Source organism: Sinocyclocheilus anshuiensis, unplaced genomic scaffold (assembly GCF_001515605.1).
Source record: "Sinocyclocheilus anshuiensis isolate Anshui unplaced genomic scaffold, SAMN03320099.WGS_v1.1 scaffold2876, whole genome shotgun sequence".
Taxonomy (NCBI): domain Eukaryota; kingdom Metazoa; phylum Chordata; class Actinopteri; order Cypriniformes; family Cyprinidae; genus Sinocyclocheilus; species Sinocyclocheilus anshuiensis.
In genome coordinates this window covers 67,532-91,037 of record NW_015554214.1, presented here as the reverse complement: position 1 = coordinate 91,037, position 23,506 = coordinate 67,532, and the positions used below count along the sequence as shown (strand labels likewise).

The following is a 23,506-nucleotide window of genomic DNA, read 5'->3' as shown; positions in this document are numbered from 1 at the left end:
GAGGATAATGTTTAACGTGCAATTTAACGCATTGCGTTCTGGGCTCGTCTGCTTGCCTGTAAAGAGTTTATCCTTTTAATAACACTTAATGCATTTCATAATGCACGTTCATATTTGCTAGTCTGTATATACTTTGAGTCAACAACAAGACATATAGGCTACTGAATTGTCTTTATCATCTTAGTCCGTTATTATGCCACATTAAGTGAAAGTTTGCGCATCGTGTTCATGGCCATCTGCTTGACTTGTAGTACATTAAATAATAACTATATATCGAATTTGATCTTTTAATTGCACTTAATGTATCTTAATACATTAAGCCATGTTAAGTGTTTATGTTTTTCTACAGGAGGAAAACGCTTAACGAGAGACTTTGTCCATTGCGTTCATATTCTGCTGTTCTGTGCCCACGGATTTGTGGGTCGTCTTTTTCTTGCAGGACCCTGTATGTTATAGTACTAAATTAGTTTTAATTGTTTAATCACCACCACTGCATCTTGTCTCCATTGGCAACACGCACGTGAAGATTGCAAGTTTCTTTTTTCTTGTCTTCACCACCTGGCTACTGTTGTAAAATGTTGAGAGATTCAAACAAAATGTAATCAATAAATAGAACAAAATAAAAATTAAAAAAGACTGCAAGTGACGTCACTTGCGAAAGCACAAGTGTCTGAGAGCGCAAGTCTGCAGCCAGACCCTTCTCAAACAAGTAACTGCCGTCTGATCACGAGTATTTAAAAATTTAACTTAATCTAATTACAAGAACTTAATTTTTGGAATCTGATTACATGTAATCAGTTACTACCCAGCTCACGTTAGCATGTTTCTGAACTCACCCTCCTCCGCCGATCTGAAGGGAATCCGTGTTTCCTTTCACAAAGTATGAGTTTTCACCCTTCCAGCGGTAAACCTGAAAACATTGAGCGTCATTGACGACACATTGATTTTCTGTGAAGCTGCTTTGGAATGATGTGCATCGTGGAAAACGCTATACAAATAAACGTAAATTGAATTAACTAAAGGCAAACATCAAGACAAACTACAACTGTCACTTTAAAGTATTGAGGTCTCATGCCGTTTGGATACTTAATCTGAACAGAGATTTGAAGTTGGAAACGATTTAAGGTCCTTTCACATTGAGCGCGATTAAGCGACGCAAATGCACCACACAATGACGTTCTTGAATCAAAACAATAGATCCCTATGGAGCTATTCATACCGGTCGCGATCAATTGTGCGCGACAAAGTAGATTTTAGACCAGTGTGTTGATATTTTTTGCTAGGGACCTTTTGATTGATTCAAGATTCAAGCTCGGGTGGGTTGCTGGTTACTACTCTGTAGCTAACATTTTCTAAATGATTGCTAGGGCATTACTTAACGGTTCCTATGGTCCTCTAAGTAATTTATAGATTGTTACTAGGCAGTTGCTAAGATATTCTGGGTGGCTATCTGTCTGTTTCAAAGGTGTTCACATTGGTTGCCAGAACATTGCCAAGCAATTGCTGACATATTCTGAGTGGATGTTAAGACTGTGTGGTTGCCAATGTTCTTTGAGTGGTTTCTAGGGTGTTGCTAGGCAGTTGCTAAGGTGTTCTGGGTGGTTGCCTGGCGATTACAAAGGTGTTCTGATTGGTTGACAGGAGATTGGCAACAGTTGCTGATACATTCTGAGTGGTTGTTAAGACTGTGTGGTTGCCAATGTTCTCTAAGTGGTTTCTAAGTTGTTGCTAGGCAGTTGCTAAGGTGTTCTAGGTGGTTGCTTGGTGGTTGCAAAGGTGTTCTGATTGGTTGACAGGACATTGGCAACAGTTGCTGACATATTCTGAGTGGTTGTTAAGACCGTGTGGTTGCCAGTGTTCTTTAAGTGGTTTCTAGGGTGTTGCTAGGCAGTTGCTAAGGTGTTCTAGGTGGTTGCCTGGCAGTTGCAAAGGTGTTCTGATTGGTTGACAGGACATTGGCAACAGTTGCTGACATATTCTGAGTGGTTGTTAAGACCGTGTGGTTGCCAGTGTTCTTTAAGTGGTTTCTAGGGTGTTGCTAGGCAGTTGCTAAGGTGTTCTAGGTGGTTGCCTGGCAGTTGCAAAGGTGTTCTGATTGGTTGACAGGACATTGGCAACAGTTGCTGACATATTCTGAGTGGTTGTTAAGACCGTGTGGTTGCCAGTGTTCTTTAAGTGGTTTCTAGGGTGTTGCTAGGCAGTTGCTAAGGTGTTCTAGGTGGTTGCAAAGGTGTTCTGATTGGTTGACAGGACATTGGCAACAGTTGCTGACATATTCTGAGTGGTTGTTAAGACTGTGTGGTTGCCAATGTTCTCTAAGTGGTTTCTAAGCTGTTGCTAGGCAGCTGTGTTCTGACTGGTTGCCGTGAAATTGCCAAGCAGTTGCTAAAATGTTCTGAGTGGTTGACAAGGCGTTGCTATGTGGTCGACAATGTTCTCTAAGTGGTTTCTAAGGTGTTGCTAGGCAGTTGCTAAGGTATTCTGGGTGGTTGCCTGTCAATTACAGCGTATTCTCATTGGTTGCTGGGATGTTGCAAAGTGTTTCTAAGTTTCTAAGTGTCTGCCAAGTGTTTCTATGTGGTTTCTAAGGTTTTAGAAGGCAGTAGGCAGTTGCTAAGGTATTCAGGGTGATTGCTTGGCAGTTGCAAAAGTGTTCTGATTGGTTGCCAGGACATTGTTAAACAGTTGCTAATGGTGTGTTCACACCAGATGCAAATGTAATTATTCGCGGGAGTAGATTACATAATACTATTAAGGTTTATTATTCTTTCAATTTTATTTTTAACTAATTTCCATTTAGTAGTTTTAGTGCTTCAACTAAAACTTTTTTCAGTTAGCTGTCAAGGCAAAATTTCATAGTTTACGTTTTTCCATCTAATATTATATTTTATATTTTATTTCAGCTCTATTTCAATAAACAAAAATATTTCCATTAGTGTTATTGAGACGATATATATTAATATAAATTATATCTATAAATATAAATAAATAGTCTTATTGATTAATTGATCAATAAAATTGAATCATATAATAATATATTACTATATAACAATCTAACAATATAAAGTACTGTAACTGTGTGTGTGTGTGTGTGTGCATGTGTGTGTGTGTGTGTGCATGCATATATATATATATATATATATATATATACACACACACACCTGGATTGATGTCAAGTCAGATTGTGATTCTGATGGGCTGTCAGTGAGTGTGTTTATTATTCATCAGCTGGAAAAAAAATCATTCTGAAAGTGATTCCAATGATATCGTTTCTCTGTGCCTTTATTGTTATAGTTGTGGTGTGGACTCTGCTATTCCTTAATATTGAGAAAGATTTTTAGAACTATATCTTTATAGTTATCGTCCTTGGTGTGAACGGGCCTGTAAGCTGCAGAAACGATCCATAAATTTGTATTGGAGAGGGTTTATGAATATCCATTTTAATCACTCTTACTGAACTCCTTAAGTAGTGAGCCAATCTACTACGTGAGCCCTTCTTTGCATTTCCAGTCTTACAGTGTGTTCACACCAGACGCGAATGTAATTATTCGCGCGAGTAGATTACATACAAAGTCAACGCAAAGACGCGAATAGAGGCGAATTCGCGCCGGGCGACGCAAATGAATACGTACGATATTCGCCTCAATCGCGTCTTCCGCGCAAGTTCAAAAATTTCAACTCGAGCGGAAAATTCGCATGACACGTTCTCGCGCAAGCCAATTAGCGAAGAGCTTCTTGACACGTCCAGTTGAATCAAACAATAGAAGAGAGCATTATTGTAGCCGTCTGTTATTATAGGTCTGGAGCATAGAAAACAATTAAAATCAGTTGTAGTGGTAGTTGTATTTTATTAGCATGGCTACAGAGATGCTGCTATCAATAATAAAAATAATAGTAATATCAGTGTATATATACAGTAGTAAAATGTAACACACACATTAATGCAGGATCCTAACGTTACTCATCCTCCTCTGGATGGTGCTGTGAACCCAGACACGTCGGCGTTTGGCTTTCCATCGTATTTGGGACTTTTTGACAACAGGTACAAAACAGAGATTGTAGTTATCTCCACCATGGTTGATCGCGCTGTTTTTATTCGCGCGAGTGACACGAAAAACATCCCGTGAGTAATCTAGAGCGAGTGACGCAATGCGCATATTCGCTTCACGTCTGGTGTGAACACACCATTAGACGTCTGAGTGGTTGATAAGGCATTATTTTGTGGTTGCTAGGGCGTTTGCAAACAATTTTGTCCCCTAAAGTCTACGTAGGTCAGAAACACACCTTGATCTCTGGGCAGAAGCTGTAGAGGAAGGTCTCTCCTGTCCCATAATAGTGCTCACTCAGTCGGAAAGGGTGAGTGGAAAACGCTCCAAATATCTGCAGGAGAAAATGACAAGTTTTTTTAACATGGGAACACCAGTTTCATCAGCCGGTCACAGTACCAACAGCAGTCACAGTAGTGCATGTACCTGGTTGTCCATGTCTTTGATGACCATCAGCACAGGGCAGTCCAGCTCCATCAGGTTCCTGTACAGGGTTTTCAGGCTGGTTCCGTGTACCACCGTACTGTAGACCAGACGCCACGGATAACCCTGAACACGGGCCGGCAAACGAGTGGACAACTGCAGAAGAAAGCGTCATACAAATCACAATGATCACCATTTATTAGGGGTGTAACGGTACACGTATTCAATCCGGAAATTTTCAGTACGGGTCTTTCGGTTCAGTACGCATATGTACCGAACAAATCATTCCATTTTTTTCCCAGGAAAATCAAACAATAAATGCCGTTTTGACGCTCTTTAATGCTGCGTGAAAGATCGCTGTATAGAAGTCTCAGTTCTAACATCAGTGCGGAGCGCGAGTGAGCGCGATCATCCCTTCATCTTTACTACTAGTTTGAACGTGAAATAAACATGAATGAACAAACCATGCCTCATGTAATCGCTCAATCAGTGTTTCAACCGCGGAAAGATGTAAATTAAACAGCTTGTAAACAAAATGTCACGTAGCATTTCATTTACCTCAGGCAAGTCATCAGTGTCTACAGCTCGTTATCTGAAGTCTAGAGAAGAGCATTTTGAGAAATATTAGACTACATACTGATTATATTTTACTTTACCTGTTAGTGACGTCTTAATTATTTAATGTATGTTTAAATAAATCTTTTTTGAAAAAGTTACGACAGCCACTGTGTAAATTATTATATTTCAACAACAAATAGAAATTGTATAATTTAGAAGTTAATTTAAAAACTGCATTATGTGCAGTTTACATGTTTGCATACAAAGTTTTAATTTGATTGTTGATTATTATAGTTAAAAATAAATGGTAATTGAATTTAAGTTTGGGCTCTGTTGTTAATTGTAACCTTACAGTAATGTAAAAGTGTTCCCTATAGATTAGAGAAGCTGAGGCAGATTTTTATCCCTAAGAAAATTTTAATTGTAATTGAATTTATTTAAAGAAAAAGCAATTTGTTCAGTAAACCGTTTTTTTCCCTCCTGCTGTACAGAAACAATACCGAACCGTGATGTCAAAACCGAGGTATGTACCGAACAGTCATGTTTGTGTACCGTTACACCCCTACCATTTATATCATCACATAATATCACAAACAAACCCCAATGGACCTTTAAATAGTTAAAGAGATAGTTCACCCAAAAATGAAAATTTGCTGTTAACTTATTCACCCTCAGTGAATTTTTTCTTCTTCAGTAGAACAGTAAATAAGATTTTCAGCTGAAACTGTGGTCCTTAGTGATTCATAAAAGTCAATGGCTACAGCAAATTACTAATGGCAAATGAATAGCCTTGGCTTCTGACGATATATTGATGACTTAGGAAGCGAAATGATCACTCTGTGCAAGAAACTGAACATTATTACCTGTAATCCAGAGCCTCAGGCAAACAGTCTGGAGTGATGTCCAGTTCACGAACGAATCATTCTTTTGAACCGATTCTTTTTAGTGAGCTAGTTGAACAAGTTCACTGAAGCATCTGCATCAGTTCGCGGCTCGAGCAGCGCAGATCTACAAGTTACTCAATCAAAACTCACTTTCGGACGCCTGACAGTCACTCCGACTGGAAATGAGCCGAAATAACGGCATATATGATCCAATGATGAATGAACGGATTCAGTGCTTCAGTTCCTCCAACAGTCACTGAACTGAGGAAACAGTTCGACTCTATAATAATAACACAATTGCGAATATGTTACGTCATTGCTTGATTACGTAAACTAACTAGTGAATTGCACCAGTACACTGAAACGAACTGTCCAAAAGAACCAGTTTGCAGAAAAGAATCATATTTCCCCATTTGCCTCTGGATTACAGGTAATAATGTTGTAAGTAATGTTCAGTTTCTTGCACAGACCGATCGTTTCGCTTCATAAGACCTCAATATATAGTCAGGAACCACGGGTATTAATTTCATGTTCCTTGATATGCTTTTTTTTTTTAATTCTCAAAAACCGGTAGCCATTGACATTTTATGAATCACCAAGGGCCATGATTTCAGTTAAAAATCTTCTTTACTGTTCTGCTACTTGAATGAGTAAATTAACAAGAAATTTTAATTTTTGTGTGAACTATCCCTTTAAAGTAGCAAAAAATGTAGACCTTCTCAATGTGCGTGTCTTCCAAAAGAGCGCTGGGGTCCATCAGCACAGGAAGAAGATCTAGAGGTTCCTCGTCCTCGAAGCTGAAGCTCTGGCGTCGCTTGGCCTCATTAATCGTGATGATCTGATGACAAAAAAACAAACCAAGCTTTCATATTTTTCGTATTCTTTTAGGTGTTTCTCACAAGAGTCGCATGTTCCTCACCTCCCAGCTGCGAGGAACCGGGTCACTGTAGAAGTTGTCGATCATGGTGAGTTCGTCTTTCTCTACGACCACGAAGCCTTGCTCCTGAGCGTCTTTCCCATAAGTGTCTGGAGACCACTGGATGAAGAATGAGTAAAGGTGGTCCACTCTTTGGAGAAACGGCAGGAAGGTTTGGTTAGTGTACATTTAAGTGTATATTAAATTGCATATTATATTGTAGGAACTAGGGATGCTCATTTTAACCCGTTAATCATTAACCGACAGAAAGAACTTAGACCGATTAATACAATCAGTTAAACAGTTTAAAAAGCCGTTCAGTAATTTATCAAAATATTTTAAAACAGCTGCTGCATGGTAGGGCTGTGAAAATGGCTGAAAAACTACATTCAAATTTTGTACTTAAAATTATATTCGAATTAAAAGGCATAATTTCAGTTAGGAGGGAAAAAGATTTTGGCTTCTCTCCTGAGGCCACAAGAGGGCGCATTGAGCAAAATATTACTAATGCACGTTTCTGCAAAGCAATAAAATAACACCATCATCTTTGAAAAAAGTGCATAATGTTTAAATTAATGTTTATAAACCATATATAATTAATTAAGTTGCTTAAACAATTATAAACAAAACCGCATCATGTGTGCATAGTTTAATACAAACGACCGAAAACCAATCACAAAGAGTACTTTTTCTATTTAAAAACATGAGATGCAGTGGGATGGGAAAAACTGCCATAAAGTCTCGAGACATGTTTTTTAAAAGTTGAACTTACATTAATTTTACATGGCTTTCTAAACATGCGGCTCTCTTGTGCGAGATGCGAGTGCAACGGTGATAGATGTCCCTCTAGAAAATGCGATAAATATGCGTTCTGTGTGAACGGCTTGGTTTCAGTTTTGACGTAAACAACAACATCTCCGCATTGATGTTCTCTTTTTCCACAATAGTTTGAATGAACAATGTAGCAGCGCCGCATATTGTGGGTTCAGCTGGATAAGCTAAAAAAAAAAACATTAAAATGCAACGACACTTACATTGTCATCACATCTTGTGCGCCACTGATAAGGTTGCGTGACGCACACCTAAAATTCGAATGCAATGTTTTTGCATTCGAATGTGGATTTTTATTTTAAATTCAATGAATATTCGAAATTCGAATTTATTTTTGACAGCCCTACTGCATGGTTAAAATACACTCGCATTTTATTATTATATTCAGAAATAGGCCTAAAGCCGACGCAAAATGTTTACAAACATTATAAACACTATAGCTAGGCTAGGCTATTTTAGTTCCCCTCACTCCCCAACAAATCCTTTCAATTTAACAGTATTCAGAAAAGAACGAGAATGAAAAATATAAGAAGCTAGACTACATAAATGACAATTTACACTATGTATTCGCAATGTATTTAAATGCCGAAATGTTATTTATTATGTAAACCTTGTTTTGTACTTCACTCACGTTCCAATAACCACATAAAACAAACTGTGTTTGAAATAACATCACGGCGGTACGGTGATAACACTTAACAGCACAGATCATTTAAACTGAGCAGCAGTGTGTTTTTTCCATATGTTTGGCTGACTGTATTTTATTTTGATAACGAACAGGCTGCATTGTCAAGTTAGCAACGCTTAACTGTGTGCTCGTCACTTTAATTTTTTCCTTCCTATAGTGGAAACAACTACTCTTTCTAATCAAAACTGTAAAAGGTTTGCATTTATTTGTGTACATTAACAATAAAAACAAAATCTCTGTGCTTTTGTAAAATAAAGAAAAATAGGACGCCGCTTTCTTGGTTTCCTTTCGCGCAGCACAAAAATTAACCGTTTCTTTCTTTCATTTTGTTAATTTATTAAGTAAAAATATATATCTTGTATAGGCCTATTTATTCATTATATATAGCCTAGCTTTATTATGTTTTATCCCGCTCGCAGAAGCACTGCAAGTGCGTGATGTAGAGTGACCAAATAAATCCTCATGTTCTGTTGCTTGCTGCTTTTTGCACATGTAAAATTAATCCCTGGAAAACAAATTTTGGTATTTTTAACGCGCCACAAGACACTTATCCTTTCTAATTTATTTCAGTTCTAATTTAAAATAGTGCTGTCAAACGATTAATCACGATTAATCACATCCAAAATAAACACGCCTTATATTCAGGTGTGCATAATTATTAAGCAGGTTATCTTCTACAGATAAAATCTCGAGATGGACTAAAAATTAACTCCCAAAACTTACTGCCAGATTCTGGAAGATAAATTCTTCAGTGGTACAAGAGGATGTGGTGCTGGTCCTTCTCAACTTATCTGTCTATAAAGCATATATATATATATATATATATATATATAAATATGTTTATGTTTGTATATTAAATATATTTATATATAATATATATTTATATATAATATAAGAATATTAATATATAAATGTATAAACGTAAATATTTTCAAAATATATACTGTATGTGTGTGTATTTACATATACATTATATATGTATGTGGACTGTGTATATTTATTATGTAAACAAAAACTTATATTTTGGATGCGATTATTCGCGGTTAATCATTTGACAGCCCTAATTTAAAATAATCTTGTCGTTTAACGGTTAATAATCGGTTAACAAGCGTTTAGGAGAAATAACCAAAATGAACATCCCTAGTAGGAACCCCTTCATACCTCTCTTGAGGCACAGCAAACCAATATTCTGGTTGCCGCCCTCTGCCAACGTACGAGTGGGCGGGACTAGATGTCCGACCAGCGGCGAAGGACCTCCTCATTGGCTTCCCCACCTTAAAGCAGAGGAACATGGGCGGAGCTTTGCTCTTTTCTTCGTTGGACAGCAGCATATCTGTAAATCAGATCAGATACCAGCTCTGAACATCCGACCGTCTCCTGGCCTCATTAGTTGTGATGATCTAGAAAACAATTTGCTAAAAATATCTGAAAACCGTTCTGCACTATTTAGGAGACACCGGTCATTAAGTGCACAAGGGACAGAAGCAGGATGTTGACTCTGCCACAGGGCCATATGGGAAATTATGCAAGTGTTCAGCCTCTGTTTGTTTTTCCAATGTCACAATCAGCTTCTGCTGAGAGGCCTGATAAACCCTCATCTGTTAAACATACGAGCTCGAACACGAGAGCTCTGCTACAAAACCTAGTGCACTGCCTACAAAGAGAGCATTTTCAGAAATCATAGACGTTTTCAACACATAAGCTGCTCCAAAAGGAGGCAACATTATGCATTATTCATTTGACACCTTGTTTGGGCCAAATTTTTAGCATCGCACCTGTTTTCAGTGGAGAAGGCAATCCCAGAATGCATTGCAAAAGCTTTTTTTGTTTTGCATCATACTAAAGTCAGTTAAGGGTGGAGCTTCCTGTGAGCTTGAATTCCAAATCATTCTCTTATCAGTGTTGTTATTACCCATACAGCAAAAAAAAAAAAATTTTTCTGGCCAAAATATATTCATATAAATACATGCTACATACAGTGAAGTTTATCGAAATATGTTTTTGAAACTGAAAATATATTTACTTTCAAACTTCACCAACCAAAATATATTTAAAAAAATATTTCAGGGGAAAGAAAATACATTTACAATCTTACAGTAGCCTACATTTAGGCTTGATTCATAACTAACAACAAAACATAACAAAATTTTTATTCAAAGGTGTTCGCATGTGCTATAGATAACAAAAAGTTTTTCTTCAAATGGGACATAGGTGAATGTATTTTTGAAATATACGGAAGGCAAAATATATGCTTTTAAAAAATATTTATATTATTAAAATATATATATATATTTTTAAATGTATTGGTAGAAAATATATTTACATAAATATATTTTGAAACATTTTAGCAAATATAATGTTTTGGCCATTTTTGTATATTTTGAAATATATTTAAAAATATGTTTGAAAATATATATATTTTGCTGTAGAGGTAGCTAAAACTAAAACAATTAAATTTTAAATAATAAATCTGAAATAAAATAAAATAAACATTAAATGAAAAACTTGAAACCTGAAAAAAATATTGGAAATGTTGCTTGGCAATTAACTGAAATAAAATAAGCTTAAGTTGAAGTACTAAAATTGCTAAAACTAAAATTGAAATAAATATAAATTAAAGCTAAATAAAAAAAAATTTCAACCTTATCAAATAAAATTTTGGATGCGTTATAATGGCAACTAACTGATGCAAGTTAAAATTACTTTAAATGACTAACTGAAACTTAAAACAAATTAAAACCATTTTAAAAATGAATTTAAAAAATGAATAAAAAAAGATAAAGCACACTTCAAAATTATTAAAATTAAACTACAACTAAAATAAAAACTAGTGCTGTTAATCGCATCTAAAATAAGTTTGTTTACATAATATATGTGTGCATACTGTGTATATTTATTATGTATATATAAATACAAACATGCATGTATATATTTAAGAAAAATATGTTATGTTTATATATTAAATATATTTATATATAAGAATATAAATATATAAACGTATATACATGTCAATATTTTCAAGATATATACTGTGTGTGTGTGTATTTATATATACATAATAAATATACACAGTACATACATATTATGCAAACAAAAACTTGTTTTGGATGCGATTAATCATGATTAATCGTTTGACAGCACTAATAAAAACAAATACAATTAAAAAACAAAACCATTAATAAATACTATAACTGAATGCAAACACTACTAAACTAAAACGGTCACTTACTTCAGTTGGGATGTCAGCTATGTAGACTAATGTTAGAAACTGCATGCCTGAAAACAGTCCTTTGCTGTGATTGGCCGGTCTTTCCTGTCAATCACACAGACTCACCTTTGATTGGTCTCTGCATTCTTTTTAGCAGCCATGACTTCATCTCGGCCTCACTGGCCCGTCTGCGAAGCTCCGCTTCAGAAAATGAGTTTGGTCCCTTATTATCCTCAAGATTTGGTCCGGGCGAGCTACTACATTTCCCAGAGTCCTCTAGGGTCGCCTTTGCTTTTTGGTCACTTGCGGTTGCCTCGATTGCCGAGACTCCATTTACTAACGTTTCACCCCTTGTTTTGGTTTCTTCGTTCACTTCTGTGGTGGCTTCCTTCCCATCATGCACCAGTGCCGTGGGTTCATCCAGCTTGTTTGGAAAAGATTGTAGCAGCTCTGCGTTGTCATCTGTGGAACGGTTGTGAAGGCCTTCGTCCTCGTCTTCTTCAGCGCGATAAGACGTCACGGATTGGTCTGTTGGCGTCTTTCTTTGCTCCTGTAGTGGCGCCCCCTCCTGGCCGGAGCAGGTGGTGTTAGAGTCGCTCTGCAGCAGCTCCAGTTCGGTGAAACCTTCGTCCGACGGCAATTTGTCAGCGATCTGGCACTCTGATATCTTAGAGACGGCCGTTTCGATATCGTCTAACACGATTGGCCGGTTGGGCGCGCCGAGAGCCTCGTAACGACTAAAGGGGTTCAGATCTCGTTCGGAGGGAAGCTCCTCCCACTCGCCAGGCCTGTATAACGGACAGAGATCCTGGGGTTCATCACTACAACGGATAACAGCGGCCATCATCATCATCATGAGGGTGGAGATGGTGAAATTAAAGAGAAAAACAAACAAAACATCCAAAATTAACAAAACAGAAATATGACAAAACTTAAGGGATAAATGTGATTTTTGGAGTCAAAGCTGAACCAAAATGGAATGAATAAAAAAAAAAAAAGTAAAAAAAAGTGAAAGATGGTGGACTATTTCAGGTGATTTGCATCAGTAATTTTGATTCATCCCTCAGTTTGTGAGAATGAACAAAAATGTATCGACAATTGTAGTCAAGGACTAGTGGGAAAATTGCAGCATGGTGAATAAATGCTTAAAATATGCTACTATCACACTGTTTATAAAATATAAACTTACACATAACATTTGCATTTTGCCATTAAGCCATCAAGTAAATGTGTGGTTAAAGTAAAAATAAATAAATAATTTAATTAATTAATGCATAAGGTAAAGTAGAAAAATTAATTTTTTAAAAAGTTAAAATAAAACATTTAAATAAATAAAAAATAAATAATGCATTTTATAAAAATTAAAATAAAATACGGAAAATAAATGAATTAAAATAAATTAAATTACATTTACATAATTAAATAATATAAGATAACATAAAAATAAAATAAGTTAAATCAAAATAAATAAATTAAATTACATTTAAATAAATTAATATATGATATAAAATAAACTATAAGATAAATGATATCAAAATTAATTAAGTTACATTTAAATAAATAAATAAATAAATGCAATAAAATAAATACAATAAAAAAGTAAAATAAATGAGTTAAAAATAAATTAAATGAAAATAAATTTAAAAAGTACATAAATACATTTAATTTTAACAAACAAAACAACTGGACTGTTATTGGTCATTCAGCGTATTAAAATATTAAATACTAAATTAATTTGATTTTAACCGTGGACCCGTAAATATTTACTGAACCAAAACTGAGACCACATGACATAATGCTTTTTTTAATGCCCTTTTATATCATAAAAAGCATTTTTGTGATAAACAAAAAAACAAAGGATCTGGCTGCTCATAGATTACATAATAAAAGTCCCACTGGTATATAATCAAATCTTAATGGTGCTAAAACAACATTTTGTTGCCATCCCAAAACAAAACCTAAAGCTTGTTTCTAGTAAACACAAGCACATAATCGTTTAAATAAAATATTTTTAAAAACCATAAACGACACAGAGGGGGTTTTCTAAGACGACAACAAATGTAAGAGATTTTAAAGACAGAGGAGTCTGTTGCTTACGACGGCAGCGCGTCCTTGAGCTTCATACGGGACACGTCGTCATACAGGGCCACAGACAGCACCTCCTCCATGGGACAGATGAGACCGTACTCCTCACAGCCGTTCTCGATCACCAGCGGGTCAGATTTGTGCGGGTCAAACATGATGTTGTTGGGTGTTATAATCATCACTCCTCCCACAACTCCCTGCAGAGATCCCAGACACCTCAATTAAAGCTGAAGTGCGTCATGGGACATTTTTTTGGGCTGGGACAATAAATCGATGCATCGCGAATGGAGTAATTATTCTGCATCGATTCAGAGATCGCGATTCTCTCTTGAATCGATTCTGAGCTTAGTTTTTAACTATTGCTGTCAAACGATTAATTGCATCCAAAATAAAAGTTTCTGCATGTACTGTGTATATTTATTATGCATATATAAATACACACACATACAGCAAGTATTTTGAATATATTTACATGCATATATTTATATTCATATAATTTATATTATATATAAATATATTTAATATATAAATGTAAAATTTTTCTTAAATATATACATGGGTCAAAGACGAAAAAGGGTTTAAGCATAAAAACAATAAGTGAAATACTGCATTAAATTGTTGTTGTTTTTCCCAAAAATTATTTTCTGTTTAATTTAATTGCAATTTTGTTTTTCTGAGCAAAAAATATGATGACCAAAGATGATGTATAAATCTCCATTTCACAAAATTGACCCTTATGACTGGTTTTGTGCTCCAGGGTCACATTTATGTTTGTCTTTCTTCAGAAAAAAATGAACAAAATCTGAAATTTGAGCCGGGGAAGTTTCTGAAATGTGCTTGATTTGACACGGTGTGAGCGAACAGCATCATGCAACGCTCACCATGCCATCAGTGAAGTACTTGCAGCTCATCTTGAGGAATTTGATGCTGACTGGACTCTCGTCTTCAGAGAGCGGCGACGTCTCTCTGCGCACGGGCCGTCTGGACCTGCAGCTCGATTCACTGTCCTGTCAGACGGAGATATATCAGAGATCCATTAGTGCTGTCTGATTCAGAGTCGCTCATTCATTATTCATGATGCTTATCATCACTGCATTAGTCAACAATACAGCAGAACAAATCCACAATTCAGCACAAACTCCTCAGAATGAAGTATACTGGAGATTTAAGCACTTTAATAGAGCTCCACCAGTCATTTTTAATATCTTATAGTATATGATTTTTAGTGTCCAGTTATGAGCTCAGAGGCTTTTATGAAATTCCGGGTTCGGAGGAAACTGCAGGAGGTTTGTTATCAGATGAAAAGCTAATCATTCTAAACGTGTGAAATGAAAACAAATGGTTTTAAAATAAAAACAATCAAAATAAAACTAATATTTTATTTGTGCCTGTCATGTGAACATTAACTGACATCAGAAAAACTGTTATTGAACAATTTATTGACTTATATTAACTTAAAATCTCAGGCGGACATCAAGAAAGTAATTTAGGTCAAAAACGGTTTAATCACTGAATGTCTGAGTATCACTGAGATACTATAATAGGTTTTTTTTTATTTGTTTTTATTTTTCTATTTTAATTTGAATTTTTACGTTTTAGTAATTTTGTGTTTGTCATTTTTATTTTATTTTAGTTTTATGATCATTAATTGAAATAAAGCTGAAATAAAATAAAATATTAAAATTATATTATAAAAAATAAAGTAAACTTAAATGAAAATTACCCCTCCCCCAAAACAAAACAAAAATTAAAGTTGAAAAAGTACAATGACTAAAATTTTAAATAAATACAAATAAATAAAAATGAAAAAAGCACATAAAAAACTAAAATTAAAATTAAAACTTTAAAATAAAATAAAAAACCTAAATAATAAATTTTAGAACATCAAGTTAAATTAAGTGAAAATGAGAAATGCTGCCTTTGCAACTAGCCAAAATAAAATAAGTTTTAAAAATATAAAATAATATATATATATGTTAACATTTCTTTTTAGTTTTAGTGAACTATAATAATCTATAAGAGTCAATAATATAAACAATTGAGGTTCCTGTGAGATTTTATTTAGGGTGTTATACCACAAACAGCCACCGGGTGCCATCCAAACTCTGTAGAATATTTGTTGATGCAAAATGTGTTGTCTAAGTTTCTCTATCAATATTACTTCTATCAAAAAATAACCACCAAATATGGAATCTTGAGACTCAAACCTTTCCAAATATATGCATTTTGTCAAGATTATAAAAACTTTTGATTCTAAAAGACCATAATATATTTTGTAATATGACACTTGACTCCACCCACTAAGGGGAGGAGGTTGCTACAAGATTTTAAAGTACCATTTCCATGGTAAAGCAATGTCCGATTTAAAAAGGTTTTCACAGGATGAATTCTGAGGTTTTAAGCTTTCAAATGATATATGTGACCCTGGAGCACAAAACCAGTCATAAGGGTCAATTTTTCGAAATTGAGATTTATACATCACCTGAAAGCTGAATAAATAAGCTTTCCATTGATGTATGGTTTGTTAGGATAGGACATTCTAGATATAGAATATTTGGCTGAGATACAAGTATTTGAAAATCTGGAATCTGAGGGTGCAAAAAAATCTAAATATTGAGAAAATCATCTTTAAAGTTGTTCAAATTAAGTTCTTAGCAATGCATATTACTAATCAAAAATTAAGTTTTGATATATTTACGGTAGGAAATTTACAAAATATCTTCATGGAACATGATCTTCCCCAGCGACTTAAGACTGCTTTTGTGCTCCAGGGTCACATATAATTTATGATGATTACTAAAATATGTGATAGAGAAAAAAGACAACAAAGAGCGCCATTGGGCCCACCTGTGGGCCGGTGGCACTTAAGGGGTTAAAAGATCCTTACAGAGAAAAACAGGCCGTCTGAAGCGTCTTACCTTCAGCTCCAGCGCTGTGAGATGCTCAGAGGACCGCTCTGAGTGCTCCACCTCAGGGACGAACAGTTTCTGAGCGGGAAACGAAACGTTAGGCTTTAGGTTTAACTGAGTCACTGATCAAAGCGCAGGAGAGGAGTCTCACCTGTCCAGGTACGACGCTGAGCGAGTAGAGACGGTTCAGTTGCACCAGTTTATTCGGAGTGACGTTGAACTTCAGAGCGATGCTGTTCAGAGTGTCCTTCGCTCCGACCTGACCAGTTAAAAACACATCAAATATAAGCAGTTTATTGATGAGATGAGCAGCGTTTATACAGCGAGACGAACTCACGGTGAACTCCACGGTTCCTGGAGGTTTACTTCTCTTTTTCTTGGTCTGACTGCACGATTTACTGATTTCATCTGAAAGAAGAGATTCAAAACACTCATTAAATACACAGACACTTATCCTAGCTAAATTACTGCAATTACTACTTGCTGAGAAAAACACTGAATAAAATGTAAATAATACATTCATTGTGCAGTGTAGAGAGCTTCTTTAATCATAATGGAACTAAGAGTGATGTGATACTGTGATATTTAATTTATACAAGAGTGAATAACAAGTTAGGTTGTTTCTCGTCACCGAAAATACAACGTCACTGATTCAACCCATTCATACCACAGTCACTTGCTTCGTTCCTAAACGAATCAGCCGTTCGAATGAATCGAGTAAATAAATGATTCAGTGATTCAGTGACAAAGACAGTGGCTTGCCGCCACCTACTGGTGGTTTCAGTTTCATTTTTAAAGTATAAATTGAGTTATTTAAATCGTTTAATATTTCTATATTCAAAACATTCATCTTATAACATTGCTATTATGAATGTAAATGCATTCATGCCAACTCTGAGCCTCGTTAAACCGTCTGTAAATAGTCTGTTGATGCTGATTTCATTTGACTGGTGACTTATTCTTCCTGATTGTATCATATTATTTTAATTGAATTTACTGTTTAATTAACATTTTTGATAAAAGTTTATACATATAATTTTTTTTTAAAAAGCCCCTGCAAATCACCTTAATCCTTAGGATCCTTCGGGATGGGCAAAACCTTTTTTTAACAGTTTCCTTAATCTGAGCTCTACAAGACTTGGTTACTTTTAGTTTTCGTTACTAAGTTCGTTACAACAATGGTTTATAGATATGCAGCCATTGAGTACTACAGCCAAAGAGTGTCTATTGATATTTTTTATATTTTTATACCACCATATGTCAGCAGATGTCACCAAAGTCACCAAATTTGTAGGTTTTGGCTGTCTGAACTTTCTGGAATTATTTTTTTTTTTTTTTTACTGAAGTAAAAGAAATATTAAATATAACTTAAAAATAAGAATATTTTACATTAAAAAAATCAGTTACTTTTAGAGGTAAATAAATAAAAAAAACACAAAACAAAATCTTTTTTTTTAACTAAAGTAAAATAAATATTAAATATAACATAAAAATAAGAATATTTTACATCAAAAAATATTTTAGAGGTAAATAAATTTAAAAAACAAAAAAAAACACCAAAAAGGTTTTTTTTTTTTTTACTAAAGTAAAAGAAATATTAAATATAACATACAAATAAGAATATTTTACATAAAAAATCTGTTACATTTAGAGATAAATAAATTAAAAAACACAAAATCATATTTTTTTAAACTAAATTAAAAGAAATATTAAATATAACATAAAAATAAGAATATTTTACATAAAAAAATCTGTTACTTTTAGAGGTAAATAAATAAAAAAACAAAAAAAAAAATCACTTTTTTTTACTGAAGTTAAAGAAATATTAAATATAACATAAAAATAAGAATATTTTACATAAAAAAATCTGTTACTTTTAGAGGTAAATAAATAAAAAAACAAAAAAAAAAATCACTTTTTTTTACTGAAGTTAAAGAAATATTAAATATAACATAAAAATAAGAATATTTTACATAAAAAAATCTGTTACTTTTAGAGGTAAATAAATAAAAAAACAAAAAAAAAAATCACTTTTTTTTACTGAAGTTAACTATTAAATATAAATCTACAAATCATGCAATACTGTACCACTAAATAAGAAGTGTTTATATGGCTTAGCTAATCAGGCCAATTAGAGACTATGATCATAATGAAGTAACAAATAAAAACAAAAATACAAATATAACGAAAAAATAGAAATAAAATAAAAAATATTTAATAACAAATGATAAAATAATATAAAATAAAAAATTATAAAATAATATAATATAAAAATAATATTTAAAAATTATTTAAAAATTATTTTATTTCAGCTAGCTGCCGAGGAAAAAAAAATCTCATTTTCAGTTAGTTTAATGTGATGTACTAAAATAACATAATACTAAAACTTAAATAAAAATGAATAAAAACTATTTAAACACATTAAAAAAACTAATAAAAAAAAGATGAAAACACAACAAAATTCCTAAAACTTTAATAGAAATAAAAAAAAACCCAGAAAATATTAATAAAAACTAATACTATCTCAACAATACTAAAATAACACTGGTGTGGTCCGATTTAAAAATAATTACTCTAATGAGGCTGTTCCATTGAATGAATGAATCAAAATGACTCAAATGAGTCAAAGGACTCAAATGACTCAATCACTCACCGAATCAGTTGGAGTGGAAATATGTGACTCAAAACCAACAACTGTTATAGTGTGATAAACTGTAAAATATACTAAGTAGTAATTGGTTGTTCATATCAGTGTCTTTATGGTAAACTAAAATTGAAATATTGAATTGAAGTAATACTAATTGAAATACAGCAGAAATAAAAAGAAAATATTGGGAAAAAGTACAAAAAAAAAAAATTATATGTGAAAAGTTGCGTTGGGAACTAACTGGAATAAATTGAAGTTGAAATACTACAATGACTAAAACTAAAAAATAAATAAATGACAACTAAAAATGACAAAAGCACATAACAAAATTACTGAAATTAAGATAAAAATTAACTGAAAACATTAAAATTATATAAAAACATTAATAAAAATGACAAAAGAACATAAAAATGATTAAAACTAAAATTAAAATAAAAGTGCAAACAAATAAAAAATGCAAATGTGCATAAAATTACTAACTACAAATAAAATGAAAACTGAAATCATAAAAAATGTAAAACTAAAAAAGCTAAAGTACATAAAATTACTAAAACTTTTAAATTGCAAACATAAAAATATTTTAAAAAAATAAGACAAAAGCACAAAACAAAATGACAAACTAAAATTTTAATGAAAACTGAACTTAAAACAAACAAAAAAGACAAAAGCATATAACAAAAGTACTAATACTAAAAATGTAAATAAAAACTTAAAACAAAAATATGAAAAAAAAGACAAACTTACTAAAACATAAAATAAAGAAATAAATAAAAATGACAAAACAACAACATTAAAAAAATTTAAAAATTAAAAACATTAAACAATACCAGTAAAAAACTGAAAACCTAAAAATAAAAGCTAATTCAGCATATTAATATTATAATAGCTTATAAAAAGCACTAAAATAGCACTGGTTCCTATCAACAACGACTGTACAGACGACTTTAATTTTAAATGAGACATCAGCTACTGAATAAAGGCTTGCGTATGTCAAACATAAAGAACAATACGAGCGTCATTCAACACTCTCTGAAGCTAAAGAGACAGCAACATACATGACCAAACACACATGCATGACATATTCATCAAAAACTCTAAACAATCAGCATCAACTGAAGTCTGCATAACTAGTGTCTTATTTACTATCGAGTGTGTTCTGGATGGTTTCTCACACTCTCGTGTCAATGTTCAGACAGTGGGACTTTATTTTGCTCGCCTGGTTCAGTTCTGTAACTTCCTTAACAAACAGCGTGTGACCTTTGACCTTTGTTTGTGTGGTCAGGTTTAAGATCTGACCCTCTTCCTGTCCGCTCCCGTCTGTTTGACTCGATAAATAACACACTCACAGCTCTGTTTAAGTCTGTAATCTTCACAAACACGGTCATGTGAAATCTAAATCCTCTCCATTTACTGTCCTAGTCAATATTCCTCGTCATATTGTGAACACTTCAGGTGCTGGATTCATAATCTTGCATCAAAATGCGATAATTTGCTCCATAATTTCCTTGTGGGCCACATGGGCAGGGAAAATATTACTTACCAATATAAGTAATATATTATTATACAAACCCTAAGAATATAGATTAAATAAAATCTGTTTTAAATAAAAATTAATATTTTCATGACTATTTGTCTTGGTTAAATTGATTTTTAATATTTTATTTGACTATTTTCATGGTGAAAACTAGGAATGTACGATCATTGCATTTTTTCTGGTAAAAAATAATATATAGAGCCTAAAAATGTAATAATAACATAATAGAACTATATAAATGTTGAATTGAAATTGAAAATTTTTACTTTAAATCTAAGAAATGTTGCCTTGGCGACTAACTGAAATAAATCAGTTGAAGTTGAAAAACTACAAGGACTTAAATTAAAACGGAAAATAAATAAATAAATAAAAATGACAAAAGCACATAACAAAATGACTAAAATTAAAATGAAAACTGAAAACGTAAATAAATAAAAAAACTACTACAAAAACCACTAAAACAAAATAAGAAATATTACTACTGTAATATAAAAAATTTAATATTTAGGAAAAATATAATAATAGTAGCAGTAATAATACTTTTCATTATTAAAAATATTTAAAAGTATTATAAATCAAAATAAATATTACTATAATAATAATAATAATAATAATTTAGTATTTAGTAAAAACAATATAACACCGTATCCTAACTACATGCGACGTGACGCTGCGACACGTGATAAAAGGTATGTTTTACATGCTAATCAGAGGTTTGTCCTAACTAGCCGCGACGGCGACACGCGAAATTTCTATTTTAGATACGGTTTCTATTTCCACGACGCCGTGGCTGGAGCAACAACGTACAAACTATATGACTACATGTAGATAATCCCAGGTGATTGTGCTTTATTCAAAGTTAAACGTGTCTAATGTGAGTTTGAATATCATTTTGCGTGACCTTATAGCTATACTGAAAGCAACAACAGATGCGTAAATAAACGTAAGCAAATGTGTTACGTTAAAACTGGTAACTCACTGCGAAGCAAGGAGCGTATTCCATAACAAAGATGATATCAGTCACTATGTATATTTAATGATGTTAAAAAGGTTTCTAAAGCATGCAGCGCCATCTGCTGTTCAAAATTCAAAAAGAATCGCGATGCATTCGAAAAAATCTCGGAATCATTTCTTGATTCGCGATGCATTTAATTATTTTTCCATCCTAGTTAGGACACATTAGAAATGTAAAATTACAAAACTAATATTTATTTACTAATTTACTATATATTATTATTATTATTATAAACTAATATTTATTTATTATTAATTTCTTCTATTTAACATTTTAAACTATGTAGCTTTTATTATGATGGATAGCCGTAACACTAGCTTCTCTTTTGTTGAGCTTCTAATTACAAGTATGGGAAGATTTTCGTATGTTGTGTTCCCAAATGCAATTTAATTCAAACTCAGCCTTTGTGATTTAATAATAAAGTCATGTCGTGATTTTGGTTTTATTTTGATTAATTGTGTAGCCCAATAAAAACTACACTTGAATTTAGAAATTGGAAATTCGAATTTCTCAAAAAAATAATAATAATAATTTAAGCCCTACTTCATATAGATTGTCTAATTGTTCACCTGATCCGTCAGGTTGGCCTCTTTCTGCATTCCTCTCCTGAGATCGACCAATAGGAGCGGGCTCACAGATGACTGGCGTCTTGGATTCCAAATCTGATTGGCTCTGCTCAGCATCCGCCTTTTCTGATTGGCTCTGCTTCAGTTGCCGCTTCTTCTTCAGCCTGCGATCCAGAAAACAAAAATACAACATTGTCAGCACCAACTGTGTCAAAACAGCAACAAAGAAACAACAAATCAAATCCTCCCACAGATTCATGACACTTCTGCTGAGTGAATCTATGCCAGATACAGAGAAACTGCAGTGGCCAGAGCCAAGATGGCCGAACAGGGCACAGATTTAACCACAAACTCTCTTTACTGAATTCATTATATTATGAAATATACTTTCAGATATTTCTTTATGATTTTTCAGGCGAAATACGGCATGTCATGTTCTTGAGGTATGGTGAGATTCACCCGTAAACAGATGGGCAGAGAAAGAGCGAGAGGGAAACCGGAGAAGAGGATTTTCTAATGGTGTACGACGGCGAGGGGAAGCTGATCGATCAAACTGGAGACTCACTCGAAGCTGAAGCCGCAGGAAAGACTGCTGCAGTTATACACACACACACACACACTCACACACACACGCACACACTAGGGCTGTGCGATATGGACAAAAAAACCTATCGCGATTTCTTTTATCAATTTTGCGATTTCGATTTTAATCACGATTTTGACACACAGAGACATGCACACAGACAGACACACACACACACACACACACACACACACACACAGACACATTCCTCCGCCCAGCTCACATCCCGTATCACAAATGACAGGAAACAGCTCATAACAGCATGTGATCCAGAGAGAGACATCAGACTGATGCTGATCTTCTGCTGTAGAAGGATCACTCCTACATGATATAAAAACTATAGCCCGACCGATACACCGTTTTGCCAATTTTATCGGCCGATATGAGCCTGTCGCAGATATATCGGTAACGGCGAATATGCCGCCGAAATGAAATTTTTTTTGACATAACATAAAACGCAGATAAAATGCTTGAAATGGTGTAATTACTTAGTTTGTCCAGCAGAGCGCGCTCTATTGTTTGCTACTAGCTATCTGGATGTAACGCTTTAAAGCTTAAGTCTATGGAAAACCACTGAAACTTTGAACGGCCATATCTCCGTAACGGCGCGGCA

The 23,506-nt window shown here is 33.7% G+C and overlaps 1 protein-coding gene across 3 annotated transcripts in view; it reads right to left on the bottom strand.

Annotated features, from left to right (window-relative positions):
* The window catches only part of LOC107671087 (nuclear receptor coactivator 7-like), a 37,513-nt gene that overhangs the window by 3,812 nt on the left and 10,195 nt on the right, over nucleotides 1–23,506 (bottom strand). For 2 of the 3 annotated variants that reach the window (XM_016463932.1, XM_016463933.1), the window contains exons 3-15: nucleotides 22,314–22,474; nucleotides 16,886–16,956; nucleotides 16,700–16,807; nucleotides 16,558–16,626; nucleotides 14,521–14,646; nucleotides 13,652–13,836; nucleotides 11,681–12,375; nucleotides 9,508–9,679; nucleotides 6,831–6,978; nucleotides 6,627–6,749; nucleotides 4,473–4,625; nucleotides 4,285–4,380; nucleotides 837–910 (exon numbers count right to left, since the gene is read on the bottom strand). In XM_016463932.1, coding sequence (XP_016319418.1) covers nucleotides 837–910; nucleotides 4,285–4,380; nucleotides 4,473–4,625; nucleotides 6,627–6,749; nucleotides 6,831–6,978; nucleotides 9,508–9,679; nucleotides 11,681–12,375; nucleotides 13,652–13,836; nucleotides 14,521–14,646; nucleotides 16,558–16,626; nucleotides 16,700–16,807; nucleotides 16,886–16,956; nucleotides 22,314–22,474 — 2,181 coding nt within the window. The remainder of the gene's footprint in view (nucleotides 1–836; nucleotides 911–4,284; nucleotides 4,381–4,472; nucleotides 4,626–6,626; nucleotides 6,750–6,830; nucleotides 6,979–9,507; nucleotides 9,680–11,680; nucleotides 12,376–13,651; nucleotides 13,837–14,520; nucleotides 14,647–16,557; nucleotides 16,627–16,699; nucleotides 16,808–16,885; nucleotides 16,957–22,313; nucleotides 22,475–23,506) is intronic. The other variant, XM_016463934.1, reaches the window with a different exon arrangement.